Source organism: Labrus bergylta, chromosome 22 (genome assembly GCF_963930695.1).
Source record: "Labrus bergylta chromosome 22, fLabBer1.1, whole genome shotgun sequence".
Taxonomy (NCBI): domain Eukaryota; kingdom Metazoa; phylum Chordata; class Actinopteri; order Labriformes; family Labridae; genus Labrus; species Labrus bergylta.
In genome coordinates this window covers 6,445,020-6,469,481 of record NC_089216.1, presented here as the reverse complement: position 1 = coordinate 6,469,481, position 24,462 = coordinate 6,445,020, and the positions used below count along the sequence as shown (strand labels likewise).

General features: G+C 41.3%; 1 protein-coding gene across 1 annotated transcript; it reads right to left on the bottom strand.

Annotated features, from left to right (window-relative positions):
* Window positions 1-13,089: 13,089 nt before the first annotated feature.
* si:dkey-185m8.2 (trichohyalin) lies at window positions 13,090-22,079 on the bottom strand. The gene is made up of 3 exons (XM_020640361.3): window positions 21,321-22,079; window positions 19,171-19,995; window positions 13,090-18,549 (listed from the first exon to the last, which is right to left on the bottom strand). The coding sequence occupies exons 1-3, from the start codon at window positions 21,367-21,369 to the stop codon at window positions 13,181-13,183; spliced, it is 6,243 nt and encodes a 2,080-aa protein (XP_020496017.3). The 5' UTR covers window positions 21,370-22,079; the 3' UTR covers window positions 13,090-13,180.
* Window positions 22,080-24,462: the final 2,383 nt, after the last annotated feature.

Below are 24,462 nucleotides of genomic sequence, written 5' to 3'. Positions count from 1 at the left end.
ATTTTAGCTGTTTTTTGTGAAAATGTATACACAAAAAGTAGATCAAGAGAGTATGTTCTCCTTCTGGCATTTCTTACAATAAATAACTCAAATAATATTAGCCTGTTAGTGTCCCCTGCTGTAAATGTTTTAACCCCCTACATGGACACAGTGGGATCCCCCAGCTGTACAGACTAACAGATTGATGAAGAATTACACAGCAAGAAAAACAAGTTGATTTTATTGATTCAACATGATTCTGTTTTTTACGGTATCAAAAAAATAATCCGTCATATTTGCTGTTGAAACCTGTTCAATGGCAGAAACCATCATTATAATGAGTCATCTCAGCTGCTGTAACAGTCTTCAAGCTGAACGTTTGATTGATTGTGAAGTCGGATGAGCAAAAACAGGACCCCGCACCTGATTGGGGTTTTACCTGTCTTCTTACATTTTGTCGATTTGTTTTTTAGGGAGGAGACTTTCAAGTGTGTGAACACAAAGAACGCTGCAGGTTAAGGCACTATCAGTTGGTGGCTTCTGACACCCTTTCTTACCTGATCAAGAGAGTGATCATATAGGTCATATAGAGGCATCACTATTCATTCCATTCTCCTTCAGAACCAGCTTCATATAACTTCTCTTAATCTGTTTGTCAATGCGGCTGTGGTGTTTGATGTAAGGCGCTGCATGGCGGCGACCTCTGGACACCTTTCTCTGCCTCAGGAACAGGTGAATCAAATGTGTTTTGACGAGTGGGTAAAACACTCATAATAGTCCAGATGTGTGAGAGCATAAAAGACAAGGGACCTGCAGTGCTACTGAAAAGCTGGTGTCACCGCTCCTCGGTTGGTGTCAAAATGCATTAAAATACACCTGCAGCTATATATATATATATATATATATATAAATATATATATTTAAATATTTATATATATATATATATATATAAAATAAAAAACCTGTACCCCATCTCTCTCTCTCTTTTTCTTCTTCCTTCTCACTCCGTCTGTCAGGCAGCAGCAGCAGCCAGTTGCCATGGCAACAGAAGCAGATGTTGTGTTTTTTTTTTTCCTCCTGTGTGATGCGAAGTGAACTATTGACCTGTGGCTTAGAAAAAAGAGAAATGTCAGTAATGGATATGGATTTATGAGTGTATGGGCTGCTGCTGTATTGCCTCTAACGCTGCTTGGCACACCATATGCCACGGTATGCATTTTTTATGATGTGGGCTCGACCTACACTCGCGAGCAGTTGAACGCTTTACTGGGCTCACGGGCTCTGGGGCTTTGCAGCAGGACACACATACAAACTGTGCACTGAAACTATAGTAGGGTATACTGCACCTTCAGCTCCTCTGTGTGTTATGACACGGCAGCTGTGTATCCACAACAAAGACAAATCTCACTTTAGACTGACAACATTTTACAACAAAGATGAATGAAACATGCTACATGTGACGCTCACACAGAGCTCTGACAGACTCCATGCGTACATGCATTAACAGCTTCGGGCATACAGTGACTCACAGCGATGCTACAGTCACCACAAGGCCTCTTTCTGTTTGACAACATGTAGGCTGCAGGCTTTGACCCTCAACGTAAACAAAGACAAACGTGTGCGGCTGTTTTGAACGGCTGTCTCTTTCTGTTTAGCGCTCATGTCGCTGTTTTTCACAGCACAACAGCGATGTACTCTGTCATGTTAGTGCTCGCTGGGCTACCACGTACCCAAAAGAGCAACCGCAAATAGTCACAGTGATGTTCAAGCTGGCCTCAGGCTTTAAAGCCTTAAATAGCCAGGCAGGGCCCCCAACCTATATCTGGGATTTGCTGACTCCCTATGAGCAGAACCGCTGACTGGGATCCTCCAGCAGTGGATCCTAAAAACTCAGCTGGTCACAAAACATGAGCGAGCCATTGCAGTTTAAGCCCCACAGCTGAGGAACTCCCCGCCTGCAGACGCCAAGCAGGCAAACTTAAGTGTCCTCTTTCAAAGCTCTTCTGGAAACTCACTTTTAGTGGTTGGCTTTTTGTTGTTGAACCCTTGGCGCTGTCGTGCAGAGTGCAAAGCTCCACATCTTCTCGTTTCTAGGAAAAGTTTAAAATCTCATTTCATTCATATTTGCTTGCTGCATTCAAAGACAGCTATTTGTACTCTTTTTAATCTATTCAAGCCTTAGTTTCTTGCTTTATAAATCTCGAAATAAGATGTAAATCTGGATGTGTCGGGTGAATGTGGCTTATATTTCAAACACACCATGATTAGAGTTTTTACAGTGAATCTGTGTTTAACATTTTTCTTTAACTGGATTCTCACTTCAGTTTTTCTCTTCTTTATTTCCCTTTTATCGCCTTTATAAAATTCAGATTTCCCATCTCAAGCTGAACCGGTTTCAGTCTGTAAAGTGTTTCTTTAGATGCCGCCTGTTTTAATGTGTGCGAAGGTCAGAAGGTTTCGGAAAAAAAAAAACAGCCATCATCTCTTTCATCGGCCCCCCGGACACCGAGCTGATTATTTCCTCCAACACATGAACCCATAATGCGTAAAGAAAGGAGAGGTCACGTGTTTTTTTTTTATTGTAAACTTTCATTGATTTGTTTCTGAAGTTCTCTGAGCTCATGTCGAGGTTTGACATCCAGAGCGAGGACAAGATCAAACACACACAGTGAAGCAGTGATATCACCATGACAGGATTTATATTCAAAGCAGCAGGTCGCCACCTCACCACACGTTTAAATTAGACTTTTTCTGCCGGGCTGACAGTGGCCTTGTACACAGCTTTAATGGGTATAAAAAGTATGTTTTTTAAAACGAGACGGTGATTAATTGACTCAGATCGTTGTTGCCATTCATCACCCGCTTTCACAGAGAGAGTTGAAATTCCAAGCTTACAAATGATAACACTTGAAAAGCTCAGTTTGGTCGATCATCACAAAAAGAATGTCTTTCTTTAAAAATACATGTAATCAATATAAACCAACCTCAGTCCAAAGCAGCTCCATTACCATTTCCATCTACAGAATAAAGAGTGAAGCTTTCACAGTCTATATTTTTAATCATGGGATTAGACTCTAAACTCAAAATAGCACAAAGTTTTACAGTAGGGCCACATTAAGGGGGAGAAAAATCTGAGGTTTCAAGATTAAAGTCATACATTTCTGAGTATTCTCGAGTTAAATTAACGAGATTTAAGTAATTAATTAACAAGAATGAAGTCGTTATTTTAGTCTATAGTTACATCAGAGGAGCAGCAGCCGTTTGTACAAAAATGAGGAACGTGGATCATCTTGTGAAGTTTGACTTTAGAGGTTTCACAAATGAGGAGATACATATTCTTTTGTCACATCAACATCACATTGTCTTTAGTGTCAGGAAATTAAACAAGATGATCTCTTTTTTAATGTTTAACTCCTGAAACATTTAAAGAAATGGAACCATTAAGACAAAAAAGTGTCCCTTTTTTTATTTTCGCTGCCTTTCCTCCATTCTGTCTTTTGGCTTCAGTAAGTTGCCATATTTTCATTTAAGAAGCTTTATTTGGTGCCATCTTCATGCTGGGAAAGGTCTGACTCCAGCTCCATCGTAGAGAATTCTAGTTTTTTAGGCCGCCCTCGTGCATGTTTTCCACTTCTGACACACTTGACCAAAGCAGTAGAGGAACGACTTCATTATACATACACACAATTAATCTTTAATCTGCTCCTCACTTCCTGCCTGAGCTGTGATTCCTGCTCTCAGCCGACCCATCAAACTTTCATGAGGGTAATCGAGATAAACCTGAGGTGGAATAACAGTTCCTGCCGTAGGATCCCAGAGGAAAGGTGAAAGAAAGCGTTTTCAAGGTGTTGTACGGTGCCGGGCGGCTCTCTGGATTAGCCCCCCCCCCCCCCCCCCCCAAAAAAAAAAAAAAAAATGCAGCCTAAACCAGAGATTGAATAGTATTGAGTCTAATTATTTTCCAATAGAATATCTTGCTGTTGCCTGGGGGAGCGCTAGTGTGTGTCTCTGTGTGAGTGTGCGCTTCCTGAAACACATCTGTCCTGCCTAAACTTGGACATTTTGAACGAAAACGTTGTACAACTTGTTCTTTTGTTATCAAGAGATTAGGAGAGTAAGACGTTTAGATGAGGTAACATGGAAAAGTCTCTTGTTCTTGTTGTGCGTATGTGTGTGTGTGTGCATGGAGTGTGTGGGCTTATTAAGTTTTTAGCCTCATAATTCCCTGATGTCGTTTGTACAGATCTTTTTTGTCGGTCTTATATAATGTTACTTAGATGAGGTGAAACGGGCATTCAAGGATGAGCTGGATCAGTTTCTCCCTCTGTGTGTGTGTGTGTGTGTTTGTGTGTGTGTTGTGTGTGTGTTTGTACACATGGCAAGGCAGGGTTAAGAGCAGAACAGAAAAATACTTGGGGAAAAAAAAGGACGCCATGATGCAAATACATGAAAATAAACATCGCCCAGGGGTGAACATTCATGCATGCATGCGTATGTGCAGTGTATACATCTGCATGCAATAAATAATGAGCAAAAAACACTGCAGAGCACTCAGAGTACACAGTGTACAGATGGGACACTGTGTTGGCCACTAGAGGGCGCTCATCCTCTGTGAACTTTTGACCCCTGCTGCCAGGCATTACCGAGAATCTCTCAGCTGCGATTACGTGATGTAGCTTTGATTAATTGGGCAGATATGATGGTACACACTGACTCTATGACCCTCCCAATGACGACTAAGCCCGTGCAGGACGATTACGAGGAACAAAAGCAAACTGGGAGTGGGGAGAGATGCAAATTGACAAACTATGAAACAGAGGAGAGAGAGAGGGAGAGAACGTGGGAGGAGAGGAAAGAGGGGAGCTGACAGGAGTGGACATGGGTGTAAGTGTGTTTTGTATGATGCAGTTCGACAGTCTAAGACATGTTTCTTGAAGAGTGGGGATTAAATTACACAGAAGCTTTCATCTTCTTACATCTGTTCTGCCCCTTTGGTACATCTTCTTTCCTCTTTAAAACCACTTTCAACTGTGTAAAGATAAAAGTGTCAAAAGGAAAATCTACCCGACATTGAAGTAAGTTTGAAGTTAATGAAAGGCTGTAATACAACCGAAAACAAATGGAGAACATTAGTAACTAAACTAAGTGGTCAACTCGTCTTTGTACATTTATATTGATTCCACAAAGGCGTTATATTTCCTAGTCTGTGAGTTCACGAGCACAGCAGGAGCTCCACAAACACACAGTCGAACATGTGCGCACACACAGCACTGCGCTGCCCCGATGGCTCCACTCAAACCGTCTCTCCTCTGTAACTACCTCCAAAGACAGTACAGAGGGGGGATCACTTCGTCCCCCCATTACGCCTCCACAACTATCAGATTGAAGGCGAATCGTCACAGGGACGAACATATTGCAGGCTTGAAATGGCAGCCTGAACAGCGCTAATGACAGAGACTCAAAGCAACTTAAGGCTTTATATGTGATTCTTCACACTTAAATAAAATAGAAATCAAGTATATCCTCTGAAAATAACTCTGTGAGTCATGACTGTCTACAATGGGTGTAACACCCGAGTCCCACTGCCTTTGATGTTTTCAGGGTTTTCAGAGTCCTATCTTCACTTTGTTTACATCGCCTGGACAACCGGCTGACTCCTCCCCTCTTGTATAAAAGTTGTTTAATTGAGGGACTAGAGAAAAGAAGAATAACATACTGTACTCACTGCTTAACTGTGTTTCTAGATCACGCTCATTTCAGGTTAATTTACATGCAGTGTGAAGATACGAGCATAATAAAGATCGCTAGCATTAGCATGCTAACACAACAATGCACCGCGAGTTGTTTTGGTTTCATGCTGGTGCTCAAGGGCGACATCTGCTGGATCAAAAAATTGCATATAAAGCCTTTTAAAAGACATGAAAAACAACTACATAGAGACAAAAACAACCGTAAGGAGACTCAGTATCTTTAGATGAATACGAAGAAACAACAGAGTGACTTCAAAAGACCACGTGTTTGACCCCAAAAACACAAAAAGTCAACAAAAGAACCCCTAAAAAAGTCAACAAAGAGCCCTGTTACAGGTGAGAAAATGATGCACAATATCCCCAAAGACACAGACAGTGACCACAAAAGGAGACAAATCCCCCTTAAACAACAGCAACATGTCTTTGTGTCCTTTTCAGTGTCTTGTTCTGTAACCAGGAGGAGGTTAGGGGAGGTGACCCCCCTGTTTTACAGTTCATACATCCTTAAACCTCCACAGCCTCTCTATGTCTCTTTGGCTGTAGTCATACTGCTCTCTCCTCACGCTGCTCTTGGTTTTTCCTCTCTTCTTTAGCCTGAGGCTATCTGCCACCATGAGCTGATCAAAGACCGCTCACTTATGACCGGAAATATGCGTCATCCCCTCTTCTTGCGTCCTGAACTTCAGCTGAACTCGCCTCACAGCTCCGAGGAGGACAATGAGACAGAGAGGCAAAATGTCACACATGTATATACGAGGAAAGAGACAGTTTAGCTTTTTTCACATCTTTTTTTTTCTTGACTGTTGCTCTTTTTTCAAGTCTTTGTGCCTTTTAAAACTTGAGGCAGAATACTGAAAATGTGTGGTTAGAGATTTGAATAGAAAATGACTCTAATATGTAAAAGTGTTGAATTGTTCAAGGCTGAAAATATTTTCTCTTTAGGCCAGATTATTACCGACGAAGTGCAGCTTAAAACAAATATTTGTAAGACCTTCCGAGTGAGAGGGTCTGGGCTTTTGCACGTTGTAAAAAATATGATATTTTATTCATGCCGCAAGAGTCACAGCATGTCCCTTCCATTGTCCCTCCTCAAATATGTCACTAAATAATTCAAATCTGTTTATATATATTTTTTACAGCGATTGTAAGTGAACCATCATATTTAACACAGCCTTCCGATGTCTTTCAGTTCAATGGTACCTTGAAAATAGTAGTGAAATACTGCCCGAAAGATGCTGCTCTGAAGAGGCAGCATAACTCCTTCAGCCACAAGAGAAAAGCTAAACACATAGAAGATGATACAATGTTTTTTTGTTAATGAAGTGCCATGAAAAAGGCCGGTTAAGACTGTATTTTGTGTAATATCTTTTAAAAGGACACAACTTAAATCCACGATCAGCAAGCACAAACATTGAGGAGAACCAGACTTTAGATACAGGAGGAGTAAATATGTTCCCAATGTAAAAAATTAAAGGTCACATATCTTATAAAATACACTTTACCATCTTTTTCTTACACTAATATGTGTCCCTATTCCGTCTACGAACCCCCCAATGATGAAAAAAGGCCATCCTCTCTGTCTTTTGCCTGCTCCACTTTTCAGAAAATGTGTGCTCAAACAGGCCGTTTGGAGATTTTCCCGTCATGACATCACAAAGGGCAGTAGCCCCTCCCCCAGGTGGGTAACGCTCCCACAGCTAGGTGTTTGTTCTGCCCTCTGAGTCTAATTCTCACCGTAAACAATAGGACATGGAGCAAGAAAGCCTGAGCACCCCAAGCCCTTCCAGAGGGGCGTGGTCAGACACAGCTCATTTACATATTTAAAGTTACAGACACAGAAACAGCCTGTTCTGAGCAGGGCTGAAATAGAGGGGTTCATAGGCACGATCAAATACAGGATCAGAGTGGATTTTCAGCGAAAAAACTTCACAGACATGTTTTTGAGCGCTCTGAGACTTATTTAAAGTTGTTGAAAACAAACATAAAATGTTAACCTTTAAAACAAGCAAACATTTTTGAATCTCTTTATATATATATATTTTATTTAAAAATGTTTATTTATTGAACCTTTTGTCAGATTTAGGCTTGGGTGTACATTTCACTCCGTTCACTTAGCTTCTTTACTGTGTGTCATGCTGGATATGAATACTACGAGTTTGATTTGCAACACGGTCTGGCAGCTGCTCGCCCAGGATTCAGTCAGCCAATCGTCTTGTCTGCCGCCAGCATTTTGACCAATAGGAAGACACAGGCCTTCGGGGGGTGTGTCTCATTAGCTAGATTCCAGGACCTGGCTCTGGCCCACCGGATGCACTCAGCCAGAAAGGATGCAGTCCAGAGGGGGATTCATCATCTGCAGCATCATCATCATCTCTCTCCCTCTCTCTCTCTCTCTCTCTCTCTCTCTCTCTCTCACTCTCTCTCTCCTCAGAAACAGAGAGGGCAGGGAAGGAAGGAGAGGAAGTGAAACACACAATGACGCGCAAATCTGGCGTAATAAGGCGACGACTTAATTTTTCACCAGTTTTTGCAAAATCTTGAATAATTTTCTATAAAAAAATAATAGTTCCTCATTTCATGTACGAACAGTCGACGCTACTTTGAAGATCAGCTAATGTTCAAGTGTCTGTTCTCATTGGCATCTGGCTTCCCTGTTTCTGCAGCAGGAACATTTTGTGCTCTCGTGGCCCCCCCTTGTGCTAAAACTATTTTGGGTGCAGGATTTATAATCAGGTTTTTGGGCACAAGATCAGTTTTCTTTTCCAAATACAGGCCTTATTTTTTCAACTAAATACACAGAATTATTTCAGAAAAATATAGCTGCATGTTTACAATATGAAAAATAATCACACCCACAGTGAATACAATTCAAAAATTCAAAATCAGCTGAAGTCAAAGTGTTCTAACATGTGTCCCCCTTTAACCCAATCACAAACATTGTTTCTGATATGGATCTACTTGCTACAGCTATTTCAGAAAAAGACTAAAACTAAAATATTATGGGGCAAACATTTAGATTTGTTTTTAAAGTACACTCTTAAGTATTTTTTCATTTTAATAAATGTAAATACTCCTTAATAAATCCCGTCATTCCACCAGTATTCTCACACAGTTGTGATTAAATTGAGAAAATGGTTGGTATAAAACGAGCTGAACTTTGAGTGTCTGTTCTTGTGAACATCTGTCCCCCACTTTTACCAGGGCAGGAACATTTTGTGCTTTCGCGGCCCTCCTTTGCACAACAACTATTTTGGGTACAGACTCCAGAGGGCCTGTGTGGAATCATGGTTGGTTTATGTAACTGGTCAAAGTGGGCGTAATCCTGAAAGGCTAACGTTATCTTAACTCAGCTCAGGTGGTGGCGGCGGTGGTGGTGGTGGTGGTGTGTGTGTGTGTGTGGGGGGCAGCATATCTGGTTCTCCTCATGGGACCAGCTCTGACCTTTTCAGAAAAGATCATTTGCACTTTTCTGCCTGTTCTCCACAGTGGACGCTACCTCGGCCTTTGAAATTCTCTTAGAATGACCGTCTGAGTACGATGACTTTTATGCAAGTAAATACTTTGTTTAATCTTAATATTTACTGTGAAATCACAGATTCACCACTTTCTAACAAGGCCCCCTTTATCAGCAGTAACAATGTCCATCCAATATCTAAAAGCATAACATTGGGGGTGTGGTCTCCCACAAGGGCACTTGCTTTTTCCTTTAAAAAAGTACAAACTCATGAAGAAAGCTTTTCTTGAAAACATGTAAGGGACTACAAGGATAAAGGTTGGGAACGACTGACTTAAAAAAATCAACAAAATATCAGTTAATCACTTTATTTCACTGTTCAGAGTAATAAATTAAATAATAAATTGTTACAAACCCCTTATCAATGATGCCCTAATGATTTGCATGTTTTAAGCGTTTTAAGTATACCATGTAAAAACCTTATTTTGCATTACAATCTTCATCTTTGTTGCTGTGAACAAAGTTATTATGTGTATTAAGACAAAATCAATCCTAGTTTTGAAAAATACTGACTTATAAGTATTTTTCCTCACAATAGCCTTCTTTATAATGAAACCATTGTCATTTCTACCACCACCCAAGCACACAATCAGACAGAGATTTATCATGAAATAGCTGTGGACTGCTCTGCTAATTACCATGAGTCGGAAATAAACCTGGAGTATTAAAGCCACTTGAATATTAATGGAGGTGTTAAAGCGGATTCACATTTATTTCCCACCTGGGTCAAGTACTGAAAAGGAAAACATTGTTGGATAGACCATTATTCAAATGAGAGTGCACAGACCTTAATAGAAATCTGCCTAACCATTAACTTGTGTTTTAACACAGCCCAGTAATTTTGTTCCAGCATTTATAGGCATGATTGACTGAGCTGTTCCCGTCTATTGTGCAGCATGTAAATGTGGCCCCGTCCATATTTCCCAAAAAGCCTCATTCAGTACCTTAAAAGGTTCCAAATAAAGATAAATTAGGGTTACCATGTTGCCTTAATCTGAACTAATGCCAGCTAAAACCGCAATAAGTACCAAAGAGTGGTTTCATCATTCTCTGTTTGCACCATTCAGAGTCACAGACGTATGGACGTTCAACATTATGGAAGAATTTATTTACCTTTGAACTCACAGATATTGTGATTAATTTTGTTCTTGGCATTGAATAGAGAGAGCAATTTTTTTTACATGCTTGTACCTTACTTTTAAAATATACCCGTGTCTTTCTGACCTTGGTGTGATTTATAAAATCAACACAACTTTTACAATTTGTTTTACCACGTATTGTTTAACACTTAAGTTCAATTACCAAACTAAACATTCACACACCATTTTATAAGCCTACATACCTTCACGTTATAAGATAATTTATGCTGAATAACTTGTGCGTTATTTCAACACAATTCACATTTTGACAAATACACTTTTCATTTACTAGCCAATAAAAGTAACATTTGCGTGTTAGCTTAAGCTACAGCTAGCAACAGCTAAAAAAACAGTATTACTTCAAAACGTACGTTTCAAGATGGTAGATGGATTTAATTATTTTAGTCAGGCTCCTTCGACATTTACCGTCGACATTATGCTAGACTTGGCTAACCGTCTTCATAGCTACATTAAGCTATAAAACTTTTGAGCTACATCACCCCTGTATTCGAAAACGAGGGTAATGTTCATCTTCTGACTAACTTTCAGCAAGATAAGGAAACAATTGTTCTTCTGAAATAATTCACTATCCATAACCACGACCTGTAGTTCCCGGGTGAGGTTTGATGTTACTTTAATGTTTGTGCGCTAGCTGAGAATCAAGCTAAAGCCAGCTGCTTGGCTTAGCTTTAATGAGGGTGATGTAACGGCTAGACTGGCTCTGTGGTGAGGTAAGCAGCCTACCAGCACCTGTTGAGCTTACTATTTAACATAAATATTCTAATTGTAATGTTTCCATTAGCTAAGGTGTTATTAATTATTATGCAGCCACAGTCACATTGCTAAGCTGAGCTAATTTACTGCTAGCGGTACAGTGGTACAAAAACTCAAGCAGAAAGATGATTTACAATATTTGTAGGAAATTCAAATCCATCTGTCTGTCATGCATATTAATGATGTTTTCTAGGTTAAAACAGACTAAAACCCTTCAAACTAAACCACTTAAAACCATATCTATGAATTTAGCAGAAAACCATCATGCACTCTGCTATAAATCGAAGCTCATAATCAATAAACCAAGAAAAAAGATAAGTCTAAGGATTTCAAATGAAAAAAGTGTTGCTAATGAGTTTTATTTTGGTGTTTGTGTTGGATACCTGAAATCTTTAAAACATTATGCTAAGACGTCTGAAAATTATGTTTTGAATCGACTGCAATTTGGCACCTTATTTTCGCCCCAGACGCTTTGAAAACTGTCACACCCTGCAGAGATGATCAAAGAAGCAGGGATCCATCTTGACACAAACCCTCTCAGCTCGTCTCTAAAGGCAGCTCACACTGAAAGGGCAGATTAAAAAAATATTGCTGCCATGTTAGATACCGACCAGCACTCACACTCCGTAATTTTTAGCCTGATGATTGCACACAAGTGTTTTTGGCTGTTGCATCTGGCTCAAAGGATGATGGGAGTTGTTGTATGTATCCACCCGCATTTTCCCGGCTGTCAAAAATTGCATTCTGAGAAAGCCGTACTCCTCTCATCAAGAGTCATAATTTACTTGTCAAAGCAGGAGTCCTCTCAGCGTGCGGGAGGCTCCCTGGGGTTATAATTGCGAGACGGTTTGGTTCTCTTGAAATGCCTCCAGTCAAGATGGAGCACAGGCCTAGTCAGCCTTTGTGTACTCTTCCTTTCAAAAGTAGCCATTTACACAGAAAATAGTAAAAACATGGTTAGGGAAAATATTTGACTGGCTTCACCATACTTTCACCATCAACTCCTTGTCATGGAGGACTTTGAACACTGATTACTTTGGTGCTCATGAGTGATCTGTACACTGACACAAGGTCCCCATCTTGTGGAGAGAGTGTGAAAGTCTGGTGAATGCACACAGTGCAGGTCAGCTAAGGTTTGCTTTAAAATCAGGCAATGAATCAGTAATGAAGAATTAAATCTATCATTCAACGAGCAGGATGTTAAATTCAGACGTGGAAAAATAACGTTTTCCAAGTAGGCCTACAATATAGCTTTTATTTTTTTTGTGCTTTATACTGCATCAGTTAAATATGACATTTACCGTACATAGTTTCTTTCCAGATTGAGATTTCAAACATAGGTGTACTAAGAGCAATGCAATACTGAATATTAAATCTGTGGTTCTCAATCTTTTGGGATTATGAAACCTTACAAAAAACTGTAATTTAGACCTTTACTTGCAGGAGTCGGTATCCCCTTTGAATGATTCCCTGTCCATGCTTAAGACCCAAAGAAGCAAAAAAAAGGAAAAAATATAAAAAACACATCAATGCAGATTTGAAAAGTAATTGTACTTCCTATTCATTTAGTCAGCGTCAAGTCCCTCAGCTTCATTTTGTGACCCTATGAACGTAGCAGGAGCCAGCTCAACTTTGACTTGTGTCTATCTGTTTGAACCCAGAATCAAAGCACTATCGGTACCAAAACTACCAAGGTCAGAATACTTTGTCAAATTAAAAAAGATTTGAAGGCCTAATGCAAATTTCCACCTTTGTTGGACAAAACATTTTTACGCTATTTGTATTTCCTGCTGCTTTAATCACCTTACAGCTGCTTGGATTTATCTTGTTACCCTCTGAATAGAACCCGAACTGTTGCACTACATTTCTTATTAACTGTACCTTGGTGTATCGGTGCTTTGACTTGCAGTGAATAAATGATCTTTACAGGATAAATGACTGGTCAAATTTATTTAAACATATTCACAGTATAAGTTTGAAAACATATTTTCTAAGACAATTTCATAGTCCAATCAATCCCAGCTCTACAACTGCTCCCAGCTGTTGGAGTCTAACATACCCTCCATCTTCTCCAATAGTCCCTCAATCACAGAGTTGTTCATCTTGTTGCTAATCACGTGATACCTGCCTCCGCATCGTTCTACAAGCTTCGATAGCTCTCCGTTTCTCAGGATGTGCTGCTCTGCGCTCTCTCCTAAGAATTCCCCACATGTGAACAGCACAAGCGTGTGTTGCCAAACTCCATCCCGAAGCACACTCATGTGCTCCTCTACCGCTCTCCTGTACTTTGGTGTGCAAGTCAAGAAGGCCGGCATGAGCAGGAGGACGACGTGAGGTCCTGGGTGACACCAAGAGATGCCGTCACAAATGTTTTTTCTTTGAACCGAGTGGGTTGAATCTGGTCCGTCTCGCCACTTCAGACCTAGTGGTTCTACAAGGGCAAGATGACGCCCAGCTTTCTGACCCTGCCATGTTCTGAAGGAAGATCCGTCCAGTTTGGGCGCCTCTCCAAACAGGATGCTGACACCAGATGGGGAGCGAGAGGACCAGGACTCTCCTAAGACCATCACCTTCAAATCTGACCCCGTAAAGTCTTTGTTGTTTGAACTGCTTTGACCCTGACTTGCAGATACAAACTGTAAATCTTCAGTGATCAAAGTCCTCTCCAGGTTGTCTTTGCCTTGTTTCTTCCTCTGTCCGACTTCTCCTCCTCTTATCTCTTCCTTTTCCTCAGTTTTCTCCTTCAAGGTTTCAATGTGACAGTTGTTGCTCTTTGCAGATGACACTGCGGTTTCTATCTTATCATCCTCCCTGTCTCTTGAATCCTGTCCCCTATCCGACTCCCTTCCTCTTCCCTTCCCCCTCTTCTCGCTGACCTCTTGATCTACTGAAAGTAAGTTGTCCTCTGAGCGATCAACTTTAGCTACTCTATTCTCTAAATGTCTTTCATTAATGCCGTCTTCTCGTTCTTTCAGATTCTCCTCCCATTTTCTCAGTTTCTCAAACATAGCCTTCATGTTTTTCTCCTTTTTCTGAAGTTCATCCTTCAGCGTAGCCAAGTCTTTCCCCATTTCATCCAACTGTTGGGTTGTAGAGTTTACATGCTCGTTTTGGATGTGCAACTTGGACTTCCAGTTGAGCAACTCCTGCTCCTCGTTTCTCAAGTAGTACTCCCTATCTTTGAGCTCTTTCCCTTGATCTTTCAGTCCTTTTACCTTCTTTTGAATATCCTGACCGTGAGAGCTGAGCTCCACCTGTTTGCCCTCCAGAGCGCTAAGCAAGCTGTCTAGCTCCCTTTCCTTTTTCTGGATATTTTTTGCCCTCTTGCTCTCGAGTTTTTCCTTTTCAGCTTGTTCTTTTTGCTGTCTTTGTAAATTTGCTTCCCATTTACATAGTTCTTCTTCCTTATTTTCCAACTTTCCCTTTCTTTCAACAAGCTCTTCCTCTTTTGCATCAAGCTCAATTCCTCTTTTCCTCAGCTCCTCCTTGTTTCCAATCAGAGCCTGCTCCCTTTCTTCTACATTTTTTCCCCTCAGATATAACTCCTCTTCGATCTCCTTGTCTTTCAATCTGGATTCACTTTGTTTTTCAATCATTTCCTTCAATTTCCCTTCTGCTTCATCCACCTGTGCCTGTAGTTTGTCATTTGCTTCCTTCAACACCCTGGCCTCTAAATTTCTCTCTTCAAGAATACTTTCAATTTCATCTTTTCTGTTATCTTCATGTTCCTTGAGATGTTTATTAACTTCTTCATTCTCCTTCTTTTGCTCCTCACACTTTAACTTGAGGTTATCAGTCTCTATTCTCATCCTTTCATTTTGTTCCTGCAGCTCGTCAACTTTCCTCCGACTTTCCTCCAATTCCTCAGCAACATCTGAAACTCTTTGCCGACTTTCTTCCTCCAAACGGCTCAGAGCTCGATCTCTCTCCTCTCTTGAGGATTCTGTGTCCTCGTCCCGTCTCGCGATCTCTTTTTCGTAATTCTGAATCATGCTCGTCATCTCTTTCTCCATCTTGCCGGTGAGCTGCTTCAGCTCGGACTTTGTTTGCTCAATGGTCAGCCTCAGCTGGACGATTTCTTTCTCATTCTCTTGATCTTTCTGTGCCAGGTGGTCAAGTTGGTTGTCTTTCTCTTTAAGTTTCTCACTCGTTTCGGTGTTCTTTATAATTTCCTCTTCTGTTTGACGCTGTTGCATCTCGATCATTGCGGCAGTGAGGTTTTCATTGCTTTCTTTCAGCTCTTGGATTTCTTTCAAGTACTTCCCACATGTCTTATCAAACTCTGCATCTCTCTCTCCAAGAAGTCGCTGAGCTTGTGCGATCTCGTTTGTTTTCACATCGATGATCTCCAGGAGTCTGTTCATCTCCTTTTCGTCTCTCTCGTCCTTCTTCTTCTGCTCTTCCCTCCATGCCATTTCCCTCGAGTCGGCCTGTTGTTCAAGTCTTTGGATCTCAGTTTCCTTTTCCTTAACTTTTCTGTCTGTGTCGTTCAGAAGCTGTTGTTTCATCTCTTCCATCTCTCGCTCTCTGTCTTGCAGTCTTTGTTCCGCCTCTCTCTTCTGATTGAGGATAATTTCTCCTCTCTCTTCTTCTTTTCTTTGAAGGATTTCATCAATATCCGTTATGTGTTGTTTCAATTTTTCTATAATTCTCTCTTTTTCTTCAAGTTTTTGCTCCATCTGGTTCTTGTGATTTAAACCATCTCTCTCCCTTTCCTCGTTGGTTTGACACAATTGTTGCTCCAGTTCCTTTAACTGCTCTTTTATCATTTTGATTTCTTCTTCTCTTCCCTGCAGTCTCTGCTCCATCTCTTTCTTGTTATTTAAAAAATGCGTTTCTTTCTCCTCCATTTGCTGCAGTTTCTTCTCGACTTCCTCAAGATTTGATTTCATCTCCTCTACCTCTCCTTCTTTCACCTCCAGTCTTTGCTCTATTTCTTTTCGGAGACTCCTTTCAAGCCTTTCTTTTTCCCTCTCACTGTCTTGCTTAATTTCTTTGATTTCCTCATCATGATGATGTTTTAACTCCTCAGTTTGCCTGTCTCTTTCGCGCATCTTCTCCAAAATGTGTTTTTCGAGATTTTCCTTCATCACTTCCTTCTCTTTTTCATTTTCTAGCACTTTTTCTTGAATCTGAGCAGCATGCTTGAGCTCTAAATCCATCATCTCTCTTTGCTTTTCTTGGATTTCTCCTGCAAACTCTGCTTTCAGCTCTTTCATCTCTCTTTGTCTCTCTTGCTCGATCTCCCCTATTTGATCACTGTACTCTTTTTTGACATTTTCTACAACTTTCGACTTTTCTCTCAGTATGTGATCTATTTCTTCCCTGTGTTTAGCTTTCGTTACCTCCATTTGTCTTTCCATTTCATTCATTTGTCTTTCCATTTCATTCATTTGTCTTTCCATCTCCTCCTGATGCTGCAGCTTCAAAACGTCTACCTCGTTGTTCTTCTCTTGCACATTTTGTTCCAGGTCTTTTTTGTGATCTAGATGGATCCTTTCCCTCTCTTTTTCATGAACTTTTCCCTTTTCTTCTAACTGGACGAGGTACTTTTGTTCCAATTCTACTATCTCTCTCCTTTTGGCCTTCTTTTGTTCTTCTCTTTCCTTTGCAAAGCTCTTGTTAATCTCTGCAATCTCTCTTTGTTTCTCTTGTCTCATGTCCCTCATTTCTTTTTCATGTTGCTTTTGGGCTCTTTCCACATTTTCAGCGTTGTCTTTCACTTTCTTGTCGATGTCTCCTTTGTGTTCAGCTTTCACTTTCTCCATCTTTCTTTCCATTTCGCTGATTCTCCTTGCCATCTCTTCCTGAAGCTGCAGTTTCACGACCTGTATCTCTTTCTCTTTCTCACGCATGTTTCCATCCATCTCTTTCTCATGTTGTGATTTCATTTCTTCAGCTTTCCTCTGCATGTATTTTTCAAATTCTGCTTTACCATCTAGGGATTTTTGCTTTTCCTCCGAGGCTTGCTTTCTCAGTTGTTCCTTCTCTTTGTCTTTTTCAAGCAGCCTTATGTTCATCTCTGATTTCAGTTTGTCTTCTAACTCTGCCAGGTCTTTGAGTTTTTCTTCTTCTTTTCTCTCCAGAGTGTTATAATACTGTATTTTAATAGCTTCCATTTCTGTTTTTAGAGACTCGACCTCTCCCATCCACTCTGCTTTCTCTTCCTTCTGTTGCTCTACACTTTCCTCCAATTTCTTCACCTGCCTCTTCCACTCTTGTTTCTCTCCTTTGATGACATCCTCCGTCTGCTTTCTCTCATGTTCGTTTTCAACACCAGCTCGTTCGAGGTTGAGAAGCTTTATTTGCTGCTCTTCAAGTCTTTCTTGCAGCTCCTCAATCTCCCTCTCTTTTAGCTCTAGGTTAAGCATCCCCGTGTCTCTTTCTTTTCTAATCTGGTTCAGTGCAACCCGGATTCTTTCGTTCTCTACGCTCAGGTCCTGAATTTCTCTTTCTTTGTCCTCTGTCAGCCATCGCATCCTTTCCTCTAGATCCCCGATATCGTTCCGTCTTTCGCCAACCCTCCTGTCCTCATCCTCCTCTTCTTCTTCCTTTTGAATGTCCGCTTTCCCAGGTGATTTCCCCTTCTTCTTCCTGTCAAAAAACCACCTGATGCTTTTCATCTCCCTGTCTCGCACGTTTTTCAACTCTGCATCCTGACGCTGCATTTTATCTCCCATCTCTTTCAGACGCTGATTGAACTTTTCGTTTCTTTGCCGGCTCAGATCCCTGACCTCCTGAACCAAACCAGAGAAAGCCTCACACCTGTTCATGGCGGCCATCTTTTCCACCTTCTGCAGGAGATCTGCCACCATACCGGAGCCTCCTTTTCCTCCTCCATCTAAGCTACTAATGACGTGGTATCTTCCCCTGCACTTCTCCAGCAGCCACTGGAGTTCCCTGCCTCCTCCTTGGATGTGCTGCTCAATGTCCACCCCTTCTCGAAGTTGATCCCCGTGGGTGAACAACATTATAATATGCCTCCATACGCCCTCACCAAGAAGCTCCAGATGTTCCTTAACATGCCCCGATCTAACCAACGTGTCCACCCTCAGAGTCAACAACAGTGCGTGGGGTCCCGGAGGACACAAGGCCACACTGTTAATGATTTCCCTTTTCACCCTCTCAGGCGTGGCCCCAGCTATTCCTCCCTCCCAGCCTGGAGTGTCTACCACCGTCACCAAGCGCATGGCCACCTCCGCCTGCTGCCGGTTGCACTCCTCCGACACCTCTCCTGCCTGGAAGACGTCCATTTTGCCCAGGATGGCGTTCCCAGCAGAGCTCTTCCCTGTTTCCCGCTCGCCCAGGAGAACCATTCTGACCTCGGGTAAACGTCGAGGAGCCTTGGAGAAGGACTGGTGGGCGTCCAGCTCAGAGCCCTGAAGACCGTCGCCTGGAACAAAGATAGGTACAGATTTCTATTATTATTTTGATTATATTATTGGCTTTTACCAAATTCCTCACAGATGAAATTTGTGAAGTTGATGGCAGGTCTAAATGTAACCAAGCCTCTAATAGCAAGAAAAGCCTCCTAACAAGTCAACAGACACACAACAAAGCTAACCGACAAAGATATTCCCTCTTATTTATTTTCTGTAAAATGCATCCAAATATGCAACAAACTGGCTAAACAGGCAGGTTAGTGATGCAATGTGCATCTCCTGGCATATTTTAGGTTTCAACCCATGACCCTGAATCAAATCAGATCTCTCTTCACTCCACTTTTAACTCCATTTTGGTTTCTCTGTTAATTTCTAAAGATAACACCAAGGTTTTTGGCTGCTGAATTATCCACTTTATTTATCATCTAATATCTAATTTAGCCAATCTCTTGTTTAGCAATGTGCAAGTGCATGTTAGCTGCCTGCTGCTTCTTCGAAATGATAATGAGAGCAGCGAGACCGAAAAATCTATGTACAAATATTCAATCAACAGGTTGTTTTCACGTCTTTCTGTTCTTTGTATTTAATTGATCTTGAGTGATATGACATTTTGATTGGACTGAATAACTCACTCATTAGAGCAGCTTTGATGGTCCCTCTCTGCACCTGCTCCTCCATCTGCCTCTGTTTCTTCCTTCTTTCCCTCGCTCTCCTCTTCCCATCTGCCTCAAGTCCCAACAGAACTGTGTTATCCATCTCTAAATGGTTGCTCCCGGCCTTCTTTTCCACCATCACCTCCAGCTTCCTTATCAGCTCTGTAACTTGCGTCCCGTCGCCTTTGCACCGGTTATCCAAAACGTGGTATCTATTTCCGCACTGTTGTAGGAGTCCCTGGAGTGCTTGTCCGCTCATCGGGATTCGTTGCTCCATGGACATCAGGCCTAATTCGTCTCCCCTCGTGAAGAGTAACATCGTATGGTCCCAAACTCTTTTCCCCAGCGGCTCCAGGTGCTCCTCTATCTCTCTGATGTAGTCATCTGTGACAGAGGCACAGGCTCGCACCACTAGAAGCACAGCATGGGGGCCGGGAGGACAGAGTGACACACTCCGTAAAGTTTCCCTCCTTACCCAGTTGGGGGTGCTGTTGAGAGGGTAGTACCATTCCCATCCTGGAGTGTCCACCACTGTGACTTTCCTCCCCACCACGTCCGCTTTCCTTTTCACACACTCCTCCGTCGGCTTCCCGCTCTCGAATCCTCCGACTCCTCCCAGGACGGTGTTGCCTGCCGAGCTCTTTCCAGTTCCTTTTCGACCCAGCAGGACCAGTTTAAGTTCTGGGAGAGCAGGTGAAGGGATGACCTGGGTGGTTGGAGCCTGTTGTGTGTCCATGGCCACCTGCACACTTTCATCTGTGAAGACGGGGAGAAGAATTTCCTCGGTGCACCGAACTGGAAAATCTAAACGACAAAAGACACAAAAATATAACAAATCATTCACCAAATGCACCTTGCCTTTAGCCGTTAGCTAATGTTAGCATTCAAACACAATTGTGACAACATTATCGTGTCATGGTTGCAGTCATTGTGGTAGGACAGGAAATAATTCCCAGCTAACTCTAATGCTAGCAAGCTAATAGTAATCTTGGCAAGGACGTGCTTAAACGCTAACATAAGCTGCTGTAGTCTTCAAACCTCCAAATCATGACACTTAAATTTGACCGCAAATCCAGATGTAAAGATCCACAGATCAGCGACCTGCACAGGTCACACAAGGTGGTCAGCAAAGGTGCCCTCCTGAGCAACTTGTTTAAGTTAGTTGTCACTGGCGTTTGACTCACTGAAGTAGGACGCTACAGTGCTACTTCCAGCCTGTCGGTGCCTAAAAGGTTATTAACTGTTTTTCCTCCAAATTTGCGATTGAACAGTTGTCTTTGCAAGGAAGTAATTTGTAACAAATGCTACATTTATTTAGCTCTTGATACCTAATGAAGCAAGCGGGTTGTTGAAGCATAACATAAGCAATTTCATTTAGTACCTTTTGCTTGACTCTTTGTTTTGTTTTTTTTACCTCAGATTTTGCTAGCTAGTAGTAAACTTAGTGAGGAAATGGTTGAAAGTTAACATACGCTTTTGTGACTTAGATGTCAGTACCTTATGGGTTATCTACTGTTTTTTTGTAACTTCAAAATAATGTTAGATAATAGTAATATTATGAAATGATTGAATGCTAATATAAGCTATTGTCACGTATTTGTTGGTACCAAATGGGTTATCTACTTTAACTTGAAGTGGAGAAGCTAACAGCTTAGCAAGGAAGAGGATGAAGGCTAACATTAGCTTTTGTTTCTTAGCTGTCAGTACCTAGTGAGTTATCAAACATTACATTTTCTTTCAAACAGTACATATAATATTAACTTCACTCAGGCCCAGTTCTACGAGGGTGCAAAAGTTAGCATTGCGCCCTTTTTACAATAAGTAATCAGGGCTTTCAAATGACAACAGTTACTTGGATTGTGTGCATTACATCCATGTTCTGATGGTCATGATAGGTGCACATGACCTGGTGACCACATGCGGGACCCATAACACCTACACAATTTTTAATTGCTTTTGCCAGTCACTGTAGCTGCACCCCCTTTAATCTTAGATGCACCCTGAGTCATTTTGTTCTAAAACCAGGCCTGGCTTCAATTATCCCTTAAACTAAAGTAGGCTACCTCTTCACAACTTTATTTCAATACAACACTTAAACCAAGAATGAAAGAGCTCTAAAGTCAACCTACCTCTGTCCTCTTCGATAACAGCACTGCAGTTCTCATCAGTCGTGTCCATCACCTCTCAGTCTACTCCTGTCCTTCCTCTTCCTCTTTTTTTGGTTCCTGTAAGTGTTTCACAGGAAGTGGGCTATTTCTTCAGCATGATTGTGAAAGAAGAAAAAAAAAAACAGAGTCACCCTGGGTGTAAATAGGTCCAAAATGAAAATGTATAAAGCAGTCGAAGAACGCAGACAGTTTTGTCGACATACCCCGTCATGTGACCTGCCTGTGGTTTTTCAAACCTGCTATCATTCATGTGAACAGGAAGTTAAGAGGCGGCACTGTGTTTCTTTTGTTTTTTCTTGCACAGTTACCTTTTTGAAGAACACATAGCAATACACTTGTGAATGCTGCACACCGTTGCGAGGATTTGTTCATGTATATGCAGATGATCTACATATATATACATGATATACAACATGTTACTGCATGGAAAGATACACATGCAGGCTTCACATCAAGAGCTGCTGAGCCCTTTACCATGAGACACCGCCTTGTGGTAAATATTTAGCACCTATGTTTCCTGTAATCACAAGCTGTCAAGAACAAGTTAACAGTTAGCAAATAGCAAACTCAGGTTAGTATACGACACATTAAGGCAATCTATAGTTGCAGAAAGTAATGGCTATACATAAGGAAAATCAAATCTCATTACGTTTACCAGAGCATAAAAATACTCTGTATGTTCCTCCATTTAAAGACCTGTCATCAGGCTTGTGTATCATGCCGTGGTTAGGAGTGTTGATTGTGGCCGTCCTCTGAAAATTAACGCTAATAACCCCTCTTGCAGGAACTCAAAAGTGTTGCTCTTGTATCCGCTGAAAGCTACATTACAGTGTCTTATATCCAGCCTATACTTGGAAATGCTGAATAGGAAAGATTAAAGTAAATGGCTACCCATTACTGTTGGCATTCTTGTCTTCTTCTCCCCTGCAGTTTATGTTCCGATGCTAACATTACACTAGATAATTTTACCCCTCTAAGTATAATGGAGTAAAACTGAAATAAGCAGAGGTGCAAACAGAAATAGACCAGCGCACGACAGATGAATTTCTTAGCATCACAGATTTATTTTCTAACAGTCGTCTTATTGTGTGAGGAGCCAGCATCTTTTCATCATGCCTGCCTGCTGTCATGGCAGCCTGGCTGCATACATGGTACAACATGTTCCTGTGTCCAGTTCATACCCATAAACACACACACACATTAGATCATGTCCTTTATGATGAGTCAGCCTTTCCCTCAGCTCCAGTCGGGGTTCATAAAAACAAACCCTGTTTATGGAAAGGACTGAATCAGTCGTATTGATTTGGGGCCATTAACCAGCAGAGTTGTTTTTGAGTGTTGGGTGAATATCACCATGATGGATGCTTTTCAACATGTGTGCTGCTTTTTGTAAATGTCAAATGAGTAACTTTTTGTTGGACTCCCTGCAGCAGCACTTCTCTTTAAAAGTGAGGCTGCCTGGCTTTTAACAGAACTCCATATCATGAATAATAAGAGCATGAAAATTCTTCCATCATCGACGGAGCTCACAGATTAAATGTCACATATAAATCTGCATCGGTACTTGCTGATTGGTTTGGCCCTGAATGTAACTGGTCAGAGGATAAGTGCTAGTGGTGGAAATGGGAAACCCAGAAACTTAGAGCACAGTGTTTCCTCTGTAATTTCATGGCTATTATTTAGTTTGCTTCCACATCTGTCGCCAACTTGGATTCAGTTTTAAAAGTAAGGTTGGCTTTGAATAAATTTTCTTTTTTATATATATATAAAAAAAAAAAACATCTTTCTACTTCAGATGGAAATCAGTTTTTTCAATGTTTTTAAAACGGTTTTTTAAAGGTTGTAGTGCTGAAAAAAGTTGGAAATCCTCTGTCCTGGTAGCAGCATTAAAATAAGAAATAAAAATGACATATTGTGCATGAGCGATGCAGGATGAGCTGGCTCTTGTATGTGTTTGGACCTTTTCTTCTTTAATTACCCTCAAATTCAGTACGAAGGCCAACATGGAAAATAAAAGTACAAGCAACAGTACAAAGATGAATGAGGGGGGTGTGTATTTGCTGGCTGCTAACCATTTGGCTAATTTCCCATTTTATTTTAGAGTAGTAGTGCTCTAACCTTCCAAACAGACCCCCAAGCCGACTGTTCAGATGTAGACTCCAAACAGAGTGGATGAAGAAAGTACCTGGAGCAAAACATGCAATCTTAAAACTGGTGCAGGGACTGACGTCTATAGCTTGGCGGATAATCTGCCAGAAATTTAAGGGGATTTTGAATACTTATGTCTTTTTGGTGATGGAAAAAGCTGATGGTTGTCACGACTGTCAGCTGAGAAATCTCCAAGTTCTTCCTCAAGTCCTTTACATAGTTTTAAAGATTTTCCATAGAAAGTAATTTTAAAAGTAGAGAGAAATGTTCCCTTTTTAGGACAGCTCACATTCAAACCCGCAGCTGATAAAGGGAGACGCCACCACAGCAATGGTGGCTTTGTCAACTTTCACCGCATTTGTCCATAGTGCATAACTGAATTGGATTATATACTTAAAAATGTCTCCCCTAAGTAGTAAACATGACAGGAATTTAGACCTCTATGTCAACATGTTTAATTTTGCTTTAATGTTGGGCATATTATGTGACCTAATGGGGGTCAACTCACTTTTGGAGCCAGCCCAATAGTGGCCACACAAGGAACTGCAGTTTGGGAACTTGTTCATTGTTGTCATTTCTCGACCTCAATTGACGCAGCTTGATTCACTCCTTTTTCAACAACCCCCTTAACCCCTTGCCAACATCCCACCCCCTTGTTTCCTATCCCTCTTCCTGCATTTTATCCCATCTCTCCCCCTATCCCTTTCCAAGCCCGGCGCAGTCTAGGCCTGTGAAGGCTGTTTCATCATGAGCCGGGGATCCGGCCGAAGATTTCTGCCTTTTAATAAGGCAGTTTTTTCTTACCACTATAACTTTTGCTGCTTTGCTAAAGTGCTCATGGTGGAAAGGACAGGTCTTTATAATATAGCAATGAGTAAGGTCTTTTTACCTGCTCTTTTGTAAAGTGTCTCGAGATAACACTTGTTATGAGTTGACGCTGTACAAATAAAAGTTG

Excerpts from the sequence above, each read along its gene's own strand:
- si:dkey-185m8.2 (XM_020640361.3), bottom strand. The coding sequence starts at position 21,369 with ATGGACACGACTGATGAGAACTGCAGTGCTGTTATCGAAGAGGACAGA. Across the intron at positions 19,996-21,320 it reads TGTTATCGAAGAGGACAGAG|ATTTTCCAGTTCGGTGCACC; the intron begins GTAGGTTGACTT and ends TTTGTCGTTTAG. Across the intron at positions 18,550-19,170 it reads CATCAAAGCTGCTCTAATGA|GCGACGGTCTTCAGGGCTCT; the intron begins GTGAGTTATTCA and ends TCTTTGTTCCAG.